The 14,142-nt window shown below is 35.8% G+C and overlaps 1 protein-coding gene across 1 annotated transcript; it reads right to left on the reverse strand.

The window, feature by feature from the left end:
* Nucleotides 1-4,565: 4,565 nt before the first annotated feature.
* On the reverse strand, nucleotides 4,566-9,887 carry LOC144411667 (uncharacterized). The gene is made up of 6 exons (XM_078109626.1): nucleotides 9,720-9,887; nucleotides 6,745-6,893; nucleotides 6,513-6,595; nucleotides 6,020-6,100; nucleotides 5,058-5,141; nucleotides 4,566-4,978 (listed from the first exon to the last, which is right to left on the reverse strand). Exons 2-6 carry the CDS (start codon nucleotides 6,771-6,773, stop codon nucleotides 4,845-4,847), a joined length of 411 nt encoding a protein of 136 aa, XP_077965752.1. The 5' UTR covers nucleotides 6,774-6,893; nucleotides 9,720-9,887; the 3' UTR covers nucleotides 4,566-4,844.
* Nucleotides 9,888-14,142: the final 4,255 nt, after the last annotated feature.

The raw sequence follows: 14,142 nt of genomic DNA on the forward strand, positions 1-14,142 counted from the left end.
AATAAACGATTGCGCTCTAATCGATGTATTTCGGTCATTGAACTGCTGCAAGGTATGTCAAATTTGTTTGGAAAAATATTTTTAGAGCTGTCAATGAGAGACATCAAGCGCTTGGGTGTACCTCCGTATGGCCTCAGGGTCGAGGTGAATTACCCATTTATTCTATTGTAGCCATATTTTTCGATGCAATTCTGACATACGGTATGTTTTTTTTCTGTAGTGAGTTATCGATAAATAAGCGTTTTGTTATTGTGTTTGAACGCTCCGCAATTACAACGAGTGCATACAATTACATATCTCCCATTGACTCCCCGAGTATTCGAAATCATCAGGTAATCGAAAATGCCCTGCCCAGCCCTTTTAGTCCTTGCCATTGTGACATAACAATGGATATTTCGACACGGCGTATTGCTATCTAAGTTTGCACCGCAATTTTCAGAGTGGTTCAACGTTTTTTTTTCTCCAAAAACTCTTTGCAACTCCGAGGAGTCTTTTTCGTGAAATAAGTCATCAAAGAACTTGGTCTGATGACAATGTGCAGTATGGCTTTACCTGCTCTACATGACGGGACTCCAATGCGAAATGTCATGAGAATTGTTCATTTTGAAACGAAGCCACGTATCTCTCAGTTGTTCACAGAGAAACAGTAGCAGAAGTGTCACTAATAAATCTAATGAATGTATAAAGTTTACTGTGTTATTGCAATTTATTCTGCTACAACCAATGGCGTAACCAGCGGTTCTTTCGGCGGTTGATACTCTCTTGGTCTTGACAAAGCATGTTCTTTGAATTTTAACCCGAAAAAACAACCTATGCTCAACAGTAAGGCAACAAGTTCATATTCTATCAATTGAAGTCGATCAAATTTTCTATAAATTTGTATAAATCCGACTTCACCTTAATAAGTTCAGGTTGCGCTCTTAGTTCAAAAATTTTGGGTTCAACAGGAGCTAACGGAATAGCGTAGGGGTTCGGCAGGCTCACAAATGTTAAGAACCACTGAACTAAATAGAACGTAAAGCTAGATTCAATATATATAATGGTCTTATGAAAGTGACTTCAAAGGCCGCTTAGAGACAGTTAATAAATTGGTCATTACCTTTCCAAGTTTTCCAAAAAGCAAATATCCTATATTACTCATTTCCTCTTTCAAATGTAGCCCGTGTTGCATGACAAGCTCCGTACCATAACGCTCCCTCAAGTTAAATTGTTAAAATAACAAATAAAGGCCTACAAAGTGACTTTATAAAACTTTCATGTTGATGTTGACATTAGGATATTAGACAGATTTTCTCACTACAACAGTTCCTGATGAATGAAAAGTACTGGCTTTTTTGGCAGTGAGGGCGGCATCAAATGGGACCTACAACAATGTTAAATTTAAAATTTGCCCTTTTTGCTGTTTTTCGCGGCATAATTAGGTTGTGAATGACCGTAACCGATGACAGTACAATGAGTAAACGATGGTGACTACATAAGGGGCCTATTCGTGAAATCTACTGGGACTAACGTTGGAAATTTGGAAAAAAATACTTATTTTGATAAATTTCGAATCATCTAAAACGCTAAAAAATTAAAAATGGGTTTGTATTAATTTCCTCAAAATTTATTAGATAGAACACAAGCGAGCTATGCTTAAATATATGAACCCGTAGAATAATTTATCATCGCTCCACCGAAATCCATAGGGTATCCTACACGAAGCTGAACAGTGAAACTAACTACCAGTATCCGTACCCAGTACGGCACAGTTTACCTATTTCCAAAAAAGCCCCCATATTAGAAGACATTAATTATAACTGTGACTATAGGCCCATCTCTCGAGAGACTGTGCCCCATATTGAAGGACAGTGAATATAACTGTGACTGCACGCCCCGCTTACAAGAGACTGTCTGGGCATCCATATCGTCAAAGCGGAACTGTTACAGGACAGGTACTTTCCAGGTTCTGTGACAATTCCGTTTCAACGTGAATTAAAATACCAACTGACTCGAGTAATATCTTTCTGGAGAAAAATTCCATCTTTAACCACTGAAAATTTAATTATTTAACAATAAATCACAAAAAAAGTCTTTCTGGTACTTAAATTTGTATTTTTCTTGTTATTGTGCCGCTTCAAGAAGATCTTTGTCGTGGCTGATAAACTCATTGCATGACATAATATGAAAATTCAATTTCATCTTCAGTTCAACTTTGACGGGATTAAAGTTAGTTTTTTCTACTATTGGTCCAAACCGCATTCATAATACTGAACACTCTTTCACAATTCGCGTTTGACACTCGAATTGGCAGGGCAAATGGTACAATACGTAAGGTTGTGTATCGTCTGGCTACTGAGTGGCAAAGATCTTCACTCTATCTGTTTGAAACGTCATCTCTCGTTTAAGCGTTTTAGCCGGGTTATACGGAAGGGTCATTGCTGACACTCTTCACAAATTGACGCTATTGGTCCTGCTTCAGAGACAGTTTGAACAATTGAGACATGCTGAGGTCTGCTGATCTGTCTGATCTGTCTTTTCAGATATTGCTCAGAGAAATCATTGAAGCTTTCGCCATTGCTATGCTTCGTCTTACCGCTTTTGTCTCGTCTACTTTGTTTGTTAGAACTACACCTAGATATTTGAATCTTTCTACATTTTCAACGCTCTGGTTTTCCAAAATTAAGTTTTCCTCATTTGTAACCTTTGTAATTTTTATCACTTCAGTTTTCTTGATAATGAACAAGAGTGCTGCTTCAGAACTACATCGTCGGCTTATCTCAGTCTATTAACTATCCTTCCAACTAGTTGCGGCCCATCCACATGATGTTGAGAGTTTCTCGCATGACTTGCTTGAAGAGGTGGGGTGACACCCTGGCCAATGTCAAAGAAATCTGTCATCCCGTGAGCCGATCTTACTGCTGCCTTTTGAGAGTCATAAACAGATAAAGGTTCTCTAAAAGATCAATTATATGCATAGGTAGGCCCACCACACGTCCCGATTTAGTCGGGACAATTCTCGGTTTTGCAAGTTTTTCCGCCGTGATGACAGTAAAAATAGTTTTTCAATTTGATACTATTACAAAATTGCTTTTTGAATGGATGTCCGTAACGAATGTCCGTAATCTACCCACAATGGTGTGGAAAATGTTTAAACTATAAATAAGCCTCTTGAATTGAACCGATTTTGGCCTGTCCAATTCGCATCGACCCGGTTTTTTACTTCAGATATTTGGTAAGCATAGGGGACCCCATGTTTACCATCGCATTCCAGAGGACATCGTGTACTACAGTGTCAAAAGCTTTTCTATAATTGATGAAACATAGGAGGATGTCTCCTCCCACCTCCCTGATCTTTTCAAGAATCATCTTTAAACTAAGTATTTGGCCACCAGTTAAGCGTAAAAGTTCACTGCAAACCTTTCTCAGCGCACACTTACAGCTACGGAACCGTTTTAAAACTACCTGTATGTAATAATACCATCCATTTTGCAATTGTTTAACTTATTTGAATGTTATGTCACCAGGAAGTCACAGTTGGCGAAACATGTCTTTGTTTGAGTGACACCTACAGACGTAATTTTTATTTAAAAAAAAATTCGCGTGAATAACATCCGTTTCCAGTTTGAACGAATCCGATGTCCTTCTATTTTAAAACGCCTTTTTTCAGTAAATTCCGGGACAACCGTAGTCCAGTCCGGGACACGGGACGCCAGACGTCAATTCCGGGACTGTCCCGGTCATTCTGGGTGGGACGGATGGTAAACCTATATATAAACCTGATTTTACTTAGGGACTCGTTAAAAAAGATTTGTTTTAAAACAATTGATTTGAATCATTTTTTCACCTGTTTCGTTCTGTTAATCCTCTTCAAAAACCAACAAGTATGAATGACTTGACCGTATACGCCTTCTTAACATGGAGCGTACCGCTCGTGTCATACCACACCACCACGTGTTGGACTTTTGACCCGCCAAATTTCCGAGCGCCAACAATTTCGGCTTTAATTACGCTATGTCGTGCCAAAGCGCCAGTTTATTAAAATCAGTGATGGGTACTGTAACGAAGTATTTACAGTATTTCTGGCAGAAAAGAAGTTGTATAAAGTCTCTCCATCGCAAAATTCTACCCGATACAGGAAAATATAGAAAAAGGTTGGGAACTACCCCGGTTAAAACAAAAAAGTGAATGTGAAAACCTGCCCAATCGATCCTTGACGTCAATATCCTTCGGAACGCCAAAGATATGATTGACTTTCCCGTACACGTTCTCTCACGCTGAGAAAAACACGTCAACAAACGTGGTTGGCGAGAAGGCCGCAACCGACTAGCCGTTGCAGCGATGCTTGTTAGGTTAGCTATGGACTATTGGCTATTACGGTATATAGTATATATATTCTGTAAACCTGTAGATCTTGCATTAAACAGAGAATAATCACACACAATTGTAACGACCAAGAGACAAATAGTTTAATGCAGCATGAGTTGTCATTTATTTGCATGTGTAAACCAAAGCAACAAATGATTCATATAAAAAGTTCAATCTATGAATTCGGTAACAAATACCAGATATATTAGACTCTAAAATGTACCCATGTAGGAGTTTTTAATGTTGCCGAATTTCGAATATGTACTTTGGAAAACAGTTTGCAATCTGCGAGTTATACGTACACATTTGTTTGTTTACTTTGATGACGTTGAATCTAATAAAGGTTTGCTACTGACATGATATTAATATACAATAACTTCCATATTCAAATATAGTTTGATGTCGTTGAGTTTGTTTTATAACGATGAAATATTGAATCAAAATACAACACTTTATAAAGTGAATATATCAAAAGAAGTACATTTTAATCGAATTTACTACTGCCAGGCAAAGCACATATCTTCCCATCCTATACTTGTTACTTGATTGTGACTGGCAAATACATTCCACATATTATAAATTGCCTTTGCTGTCGGAGTTATGGTTCTGAAGTGTGAAAATCCCTTCAATCCTGAAAATATTTAATGCAAAATGCAATATCATTGCATGTACTAATTTTATACATCACTATGTAACATTATTGTATTTACCTATTGGTGTGCAGAATCCCATGACAAAATAAGTGTCGTAATCTGTCATGAAGAAATACTCGCCTCGAAATAGGTTGTCTGCATCTGAAATGATAGTTGTAAGTGGGAGCTAATAAATGTAAACCTTGGTCCAAATATTGCAATTTTGCAAGGTGATAAACCATGGAAATACTTAATAAAAGATTGTCGGCTCTAGGGGCATTGTTCGCGGGCCACAATAGTGCCAAGAATAGGTAAACAGTTCAATACAAAACAAACGCTTTAATTATGGAAACAAATTGATAAGTAGTCATTTATCCAGCAAAACATGCAGAAACCACCAAAAACTTACTAAAACATGCAAATGTGTTTCTATATTTATATTTAGCGTAAGATTTCAAACTCTTTCAAACTGAAAAAGGGCTTCCGCTAATGTAAGTGCTTCCGAATATTGAGGGTAATTTCTAATATATATAGGCAGCATTTTTTGCAATTATGTTTAGGCTGGTTGCAAAAAACACCTGGCATTAATTATATTGTTAGACTTTAACATTAATATTAAGTTATCAGGCATAGCCAACCTAAGCTATCAGAATCCGCATTCAATTTTAAGTTCTCTGCGATGCCAAAATTGTTAGCATATATTCCTGACCAAAAAGATAGACAGACAGATAACAATTAAGCCTGCCGAGAACATCATTCAACTTCGCTAGTTGCCTCAGTTAGTCATAACTCAGACAATTCAGTGACATTAGCGATGAAACAACAAAAGCTTTTTCTGGTAAATGTTATTACGAAACAACACTAAATGCGATTTTTTGATTACTCGCCGAATGCGACGCGGGCTACAGATAATGAAGGTTGGGAAAATGGGCCTGGGTTCAGACCACCCTGTTCTAGACGGTCAAAGCAGAATGCGGCAAGTCTTGGGTCTATATATTAGTATATATATATCCGCAATTAAACCAACAATTTCTACTTACAAGTATCTAGCTCTTCATTTGTTGCGCCACCACCTGGGGTATCAAAATACAACTTCTTGAGTTTTGCCAGAAACGAAGTTTCTAAAAAATAAAATATTGGTTATGTTCATTAATGTCGAGAATACAGTGTGTTATATTTCTAACAGCAGGTTTTCAATACGCTACGTCGATGCAAATTTGAGAATTTCGGTAAATAAGACATTGTCTTATCAGTAATATATATTGCTAATGCGGGTTTGAGCTTAAGTGCCTATTTTTACAGATGAAATTAATTCGATAAATTGTGTGGCTGAAAAGTTTACTAGATACACAAGTAATGGAACAGTAAATGGAATTGCGATTTGGTGCGATTAGCGCTCGCCTAGGATAAGAAATTATAAAATGCTTTTTTAGAAATACTACAAAATTAATTCAATGTAGAACTATTTTTTCTGTATGTTGTGTCTTTGTCACATTGTTGATTACAATTCACAATGATACAAATTGCGCTCACTGAGTTGTTGATCTATGATGTATGTTTCGCCCTCTCTTCGGATAAAGTGTAACTGGAAATCCATTGTATTCTTGTTGAATAGCCTTTAACAAAGGTTATAAATTAAGCAAACAAATAAACAAAAACGCTGCTACGTGATTTGCTCTGTCAAATGCACTCATAGAACTTTACAGTTTACACAAATCGATCAAACTAGACAGTCTATATTTGAATAAGATTACTGCTAGTTCACCCGCGAACGCTCAGAGTTAGGTTGAACATAACTCCATCTTCTGGTGCTTCGAAATGATGTATATCATGACATGTTCTCGGAAATTTACCAGTATTACCAGGATTCGGAATGTCAAGTCCATCAAACCATGTTCCTTTTATTTTGCCGAACTGAAATACAAATACACTTGAAAATTATTTGAATTCCACTGCATGTACCGCCCTGAATCGTTCGTTAATCGGGGTCCTATAGCTAATTTATCTGAATACGAAGGTTGTGTACAAGAAAAAGAACGAAAATGTGTACAGCTGTATATTGTCGAATTCAACTTCTCAATTCGTCAACTATACCAGTGGTCGGCAACCTTTTTCGGTTGACGGACCGGTAAAGCCTGACAAAACTTTGGCGGACCACCTTTATACAAATAAACTAAGCCTATGCAATAAATCATACGCATTAGGAAATTTACTAAAAACGACGGTTATGCTATTTAATGCGATATCTGTATTTGTTTGATGGCCATTAACTGTTCTCATATTCGAGACATTGACACACGTAACATGGTTCGTACATCTAACCTACTTCGATATTATATCGTTTTTGTAGTTATTAATATTGATAACCAGGCCTCACATTAAGATTTCCGGTTAACAATGCTTGCATCAAATTGTTGGGGAGATCTTATTCGGACTGATGAGAGACATTCCTATACGGGCGTAGAGAAAATAATTGGCCCAGCATTATTGCAACATACTGACATGGCAATTGTTTATGAAGTCAGACTTGCTGATCAATAGTGTTGTGCAGGGGTCGGCAACCTTCATGTTCTTGCGGGCCAAATATACACGTTTCAGGTAGCGCGCGGGCCGCAATATTTCCGCCTTCGAACAATCGCTACATTAATTAAACTTCAATTTATGGCGCATTTGCATTGCTGCCCTTCTCGCCTGTCCCAATGAGATGTGTATGTAGCGTTTTTTTAATATATTATCCAACAATACATTGTTTCTATTTATCTATTATTAATGTGAAAGATGATGTTTTTATGGCAACTCGTCGTCCAAGTGATGATCTGACAAGCGAGTACAAATTTTAATCTAAGTTTAATGCATTTCAGATAAAGCTGCTCAAGGCCATATGTTCTTCCGAACGTGGACTTTACACCTTTTGCCCTAACGCACAGATGAGCTGTGGCGCAGTCCCGGGTTTCGGGATCGAAATTTCGACGACTCGTTTTGTAACGAGTTTAATTAAAACATTGAAACTCTTAATAACTGCGATGCTGACTGGGCATATCGGGCAAACTGGTTTTGTAATGCCCACGAAAGAAAATACTTTTCCGTCCGAGCACTTTGGAATGCTCGACCCTTGTCGCTCCGTTTTCCGGACATTTTTAAATTTTAAAAATCGAAATTAACTCGAACGACATACAACTGAAGCCACTTGTTTCATAAGAAGCGCCGTACAGCAGCACTTGTCACCACATAAATTCGTGTAGGGACAATAATAAATTTGGGATCAATTTTTGTTTTATGTATTGAATGTCGAGTGGTTCGAGAGTCGCAACAAATTAGCTCGCGGGCCGCATTTGGCCCGCAGTTTGCCGACTCTCAATGTTGTGTTTGTCTGGTTTACTGTTGAGTGCTGTTTTTTAGTCGTAGGGCTTGTGGTTAGATTGTAGAGGTTTTATTACGGCCTCGTCTGTTTTTTAGGCTTGCACGTAATTGACAAAAATCAATTCCGTAATTACGGCCAAATAGATTTCGTAATGACCCCGTAATTGCGATATTTTTTCACACATTTAAACCTATCATAACAACCAATTGAATTCACTTCATTTTCGATTGGGACATCGAGTTTGGGTTTTCATATTGCTGACAGTACTACACGCCGGCGACAGATGTTAAGACAAGAGAAGAGTGAATTCAAATTAATTTTATTCCGATTTTTATCTTTTGTGCTAGCTTTGATTTCCTTTATCATTTTTGCAAATTAACCGTCCCAATTTTATGCGATCAATTTTATCATTACCGACACTGGTATACGGATATTTATGAAACGATAGTTGACTTTTTTTAAATCGTATTAAAAAAAAACGTCGGGTTTCCAATTTATCAATGGCACGACGAGCGTATTCTTTCGTTTGATTATACTTGCGCTTGCCTCGCGACGAAGACTTGTTATTGCACCGTTTTTAACATTATTCGACTTTACTACCTAGTCAGCATTTTATAATAATTATTGATGCCGACTTATTGACGTTATTCCCATTACCATGCTTCATATTACATTAAATCATTTCGCGGCCTAAATGTTGTAACATTATTTGCGACAAATTTAGATCAAAAATTAATTATTTGCGCATAATTTAAATAACGTACTTATATGACATGGCTTTTCCGAAAATACGAGGTTATATCGCAAAAAAATGCATATTGTGACATTTATTTTGCACTCACGAAGAAATCGACTTATTTTTCCAACTCAAGTCGACGATCCTATCGGCCAAGATTGACACAAATTTGGTCGAGTGTCGGTGGTATTCAAGAATCAAAATAAGTTGCCGCATTTGGTAAAGACAGTTAATCATATTTGGCCGAAATATTGCGAGGCATTGTGGAAAATATATTGAGCAAGGACAAGTCCGGACTGATATAAAACGATAAAACCGGTAACAGAACATCAAGGTTTTATAATTGAAAATGGTTCTCGCACAGAATAAACACACTGGCTCATACTTGATATTTAATAGTAGTTAAATTGAGAATATTGAACTGTTGAAAACAAAAAACGATCGTCGAAATTCTTAAATCTCGTTGCCTTGGTTAAATATAATCCAATGTTAGCATTATTAGCAATAGTTAGCATTATTACATTATTAAAAAAGGTTAAAATATTTCATTTTTATTCTTCATTTTAAAAGTGACTAATGTGCGACTTCGTCAAAATATTATACCAACAGAAAAAGTTTTTGATAAATTTCCAAGATTTCTTACCCTGTCCCAGTCAATAGCTTGATATTAATCTGTTTTGGAGCAGAGCTGAGAAGTTGCCGTTTCTCCCGAAAAATATATCGCAGCCAAAAATATGTCGATCTTCATTCCAACCATTTTTGCACGAATATGTCGCAGGTATATTGTTCTCAAATGTGCCCATAATAACTTGGTATCCTTTTATATATTTTTCGAAATAAATGTCGAAATATTTAGATGGAAAAAAAAAGCTTTAATCTTAATCGTCTAAGCAAAGGCTATATAACCGTATTTCCATCAATGAAACAATATATAAAAACAATGCATCAAATCTAATATGGCCATTGTTGTTCTTGTGCGCACACAACAGTAAGTTAATAAAAGTAAAATTTTTGACATTTTAGGATATTCGGTAAAACACGAAATGCCAAAGTTATCAAAGCAGTATAGGTTGGTCAATATCCAACGGTTTATAATATTTGATTATTCAAAATATGACATTTGAAATCCCCCGACTGTTCAACGAACTGAAGCTATTTATTTTATGAATTAAAAAATCGCATGAATTTGCAAGTAATTTTCCTGTGAAGCCGGTAAATGTAAAGGTCATGTACGTGCATGTTCGGTAAATCACGAAATGCTAAAGTTGTCAAAACAGTAAGGATTGAATTATTTTATTCGCTTTATGGTAATTACCTTTCCAAATACTGTATGGTCTATTTTGTCTGTCGCATAAATATGCAAATATTATTTCTGTGACATCGCTAAATGTGAACGTCATGCAAAACATTTATGGACACATTTCTGGATTACCACCATGGAAAATTAGTGGTTATATATCCGTTCGTGTTAAAAGGCGTATGATCCAACTACTCACCAGACGGCGAGACAAGTCTCAATTCAAATGTTTCTACCACGCGCCATTTCATTTTCACGCTCATTCTCAATTAACTTGGTACAGGATTGAAAAAGGGAATGCAACGAATGCTCATTACAATTCGGGTTTGATTTTAAATATATATATATATATATATATATATATGTATCTTTTTTTTAATTTTTATTGTAATATCCCTTGAATCGTTGTAAATCTAGGGCAAGTCAGTGCGTTTCAGCAGTTGCGCACGCTGCCAGAATTATGATTTTAAAAATGTAAGAAAAAATTTTGCTCCGACTTCCTATCTTATCGCGTAGCTTTATCGCCAAGTTATTAGGCTGCCTGCACCAAAGTCATAAGATTTTAAGAACAATGTTTATTCGACATATTAGAGAGAAGTTTTGATTGAAAAAGGCAAGATAAATCATGAAACATAGCTCACGGTCTTGCTGAACACAGTCAAAAGCAAGTTTATAGAAGACCGCTATTCGCCTAAATCTGGGTGTGTTGTTAATACAACGTCGGAGGATATTCTTGATGTCACGTCTTTTGATAGCCCGGAATCTATATAGACAAGACACAATGAAAACGTATCGAATGCGCCACTCTCAGCCCCTCTATCCACAAATAAGACACATGCATAAATCAGCTTCTTCTTTATACACTTGGCAAATAACAGCGGTTTTCTTAAATGAATAAAACACAATTGATTAACTTAAGTCACAGAGCATTTATCAACAACAAAAGGCTAATTTCTTACCAAACGTTTTCCGATCCGAGTGGCTTATACAATTACAATATATATATATATATAAAAGATAAGTTAACAGTCAACAATACGGACAAATATCTTCGGCTATTACACGACGAATACGTAATGCAAAAATGACGGAAAGGAAAACGCTAAACCAGACAACAGATAAAATTACTAATTTACGCTACAAGCAAAGGGAATAATTGTAATAACGGTTCTACAATGATTATTTACAAGGCAGCGCACGATGCACTGTACACAGAGGCAAAATGTACGATAAAATTGTAAACAACGTACGTTTACAACGTAACACTTGGATAGGTGGCAAGCAACGCAGCTTGCTACCTAAGTTCGAATCTCATGAAAAGTGTGACAATGTGCGGTAGGATTACTCACCGTCGCGGGGTTACTTCGATGTTCGATTTGAGTTTGCGAGTAGTGGGACCGCACGTTCATGACCCGCCCGAATATAAAATCACTCATTTCTCGGAATATTCAAAAACATTTCTTTGCTAACTATTAAATTGCTAGAAATAACATTCTCACTAGAGATCATTTACGTTGGTGAAAAGCAGTATAGTCGTCGTAGCAAATAAATGTAAACGACTAGTTATGACGTTCTTGGCAAATAGTCAAGAAATATGTCGCCGGACGTTCACATTTAATGGTGTCACAGTAATAATATTTGCAAATTTATGCGACAGTCAAAAATAGATAACATATCGAAAGTCAATTACCATAAACAGTTGAAAATTATTCAAAACGTATTGTTTTGATGATTTCAATATTTTTTCATATTTTCATATTTTGAATAGTCAAATATTATAAACCGTTGGTAATTGTCCAACCCTTACTGCTTTAACAACTTTAGCATTTCGTGTTATACCAAATATACTCAAATATCGAAAATTTTACTTCTATTAGCCTTCCTTTGCACATAAAAACAACAACGGCCACATTAGATTTGAGGCATTGTTCATGTATAACAAATTGCTCACTTGTGGAAATAGGGTCATATAGTAATAGCCCTTGCTTAGACGGTTGACTTTGAAAAGCATTTTTTAATCTAAATATATCGGCATTCATTTCGGAAAAAATATTTAAGTAATACCAAGTTTTCATGGGCGCATTTGAGAACAGTATACCTGCAACATATTTGTACAAGAATGGTTGGAATAATCAGTCCCATATCAGTCTCCTTCGAACAAAAAAGAGAGTAGAACTATAATCATAGCCATAACAATATTAACAAGATGATACGGGTAATCCTCATGGTTAAAATTTGATTCGACAACATCTTTACAAAAACCTTCAAATAATACATTTTTTTTTTTTCAAAATATGAAATCTTGCGTTTATTTTCTTCTTGTAAACAGCCTACGCTTTCAAAAAAATTGACTAATGTTTCCTGATTAACGATTAATGGCGCAAGCTGATTTCATTTGATATATAATAGGATGGGAAGATATGTGCTTTACCCCACGAAATAAAGTCGACTGAAAACCAATTCTTTCAGTGAAGTGAAATGAATACACGACATCCAACTATATTTACAAATTATTTGTGATCGCCCACAAAAACATATTACGGAGTCAGTTAGCAATGGAAGTGCAAACGTCACCAAAATGCTATTGGTTTTTTCTATTTTATATTCGGCCATTCGTGGACCAATTTTGCTGGTTTTCTAAACGCGCCACCACGTGAATTTTTTAGCTATTTAATTCTCATCAAACTTGGGCAATATGCTTTACCTAGATTTAAAGCTTTATTATATTACCGTTGTAAATTGTGCAATTTTACAGTTCATATTTAAAATTAACCTTTCGTCTTCTGTTTTTCACAAATCGCGAAAACAATGAGGAACCCTTGAGTTCATGACAATTATGCAGGTGTGGTGAATGAATTGTATACTTTAGAAAATAAACAATTTCCGATATTTGACATAATGAAAAATAAAATTAGTTTCAATTTAATTTTATATCGTATCAAGGAAGTTGTTATACATTAAACAGACATATCGGACAAAATTAAACTCCTTGAACAATTTCTACTATGTTTCTCCCATAGAATTTTGTCTGCATTTGTATTGTATTGCACATTCACGGGCGCCATCCCCCTTCATATGATAGGAATTTCATGCGAAATGTGGCGCCTCCTGTTAAATTATTGAAACTAGAGATCCGTTTTTATATATATATTATAGTTAAGATTTTTTTTCAATTTATTTTTTTTACTCATGCAATCTTTGAGCTCAATTCCGGTAAGTGAACAAATATAAATATATCGCAGAGGCTGTCTGTTTCACATGACCAGTAACACTATGTTAGGCATCGGTTGTTTTTGAGATAGTACCAAGTCGTACTCCCCAATGCCTTAGATTCAGAATGTAAAGACTTTAGCTTGCCTTCTTAGAACAAGTAAATAGACGAGAAAGACGCGTGTGTACGCAATTTGATTCTGATAAAAAAAAAAAAACAGGCGAGGTTAAGCATTTTGCCTAACCTTCCGATTTCTTTTTGTATAATTTTTTTTTGTAGTTTTATTTGAAATAGTTAACAGATTATAAAGGATTTGAATCAGAGAGTATAAAACTAATTTAGAAGATAACGCAAAAAACGCGTAATTTACGTTTGGTAACATTTTTATTAATTTATTTCAACGTGGTCAAAATATGTAGAAATTTGGACAACGTTGAAATTTTTTGATGGATCAAGATTTATTGTTACCAGTATAGGTGGCATTCACAAAAAAGATCGAAAGACATGCAATTGAAACAGTAATGAAAAAAAAACTACGCTAAGAGTACTAATTAATCA

This window comes from Styela clava, chromosome 15, assembly GCF_964204865.1.
Source record: "Styela clava chromosome 15, kaStyClav1.hap1.2, whole genome shotgun sequence".
NCBI classification, from domain to species: Eukaryota; Metazoa; Chordata; class Ascidiacea; order Stolidobranchia; family Styelidae; genus Styela; species Styela clava.

Excerpts from the sequence above, each read along its gene's own strand:
- LOC144411667 (XM_078109626.1), bottom strand. The coding sequence starts at position 6,773 with ATGTTCAACCTAACTCTGAGCGTTCGCGG. Across the intron at positions 6,596-6,744 it reads CTAACTCTGAGCGTTCGCGG|GCTATTCAACAAGAATACAA; the intron begins GTGAACTAGCAG and ends CCTTTGTTAAAG. Across the intron at positions 6,101-6,512 it reads CATCATAGATCAACAACTCA|AAACTTCGTTTCTGGCAAAA; the intron begins GTGAGCGCAATT and ends TTTATTTTTTAG.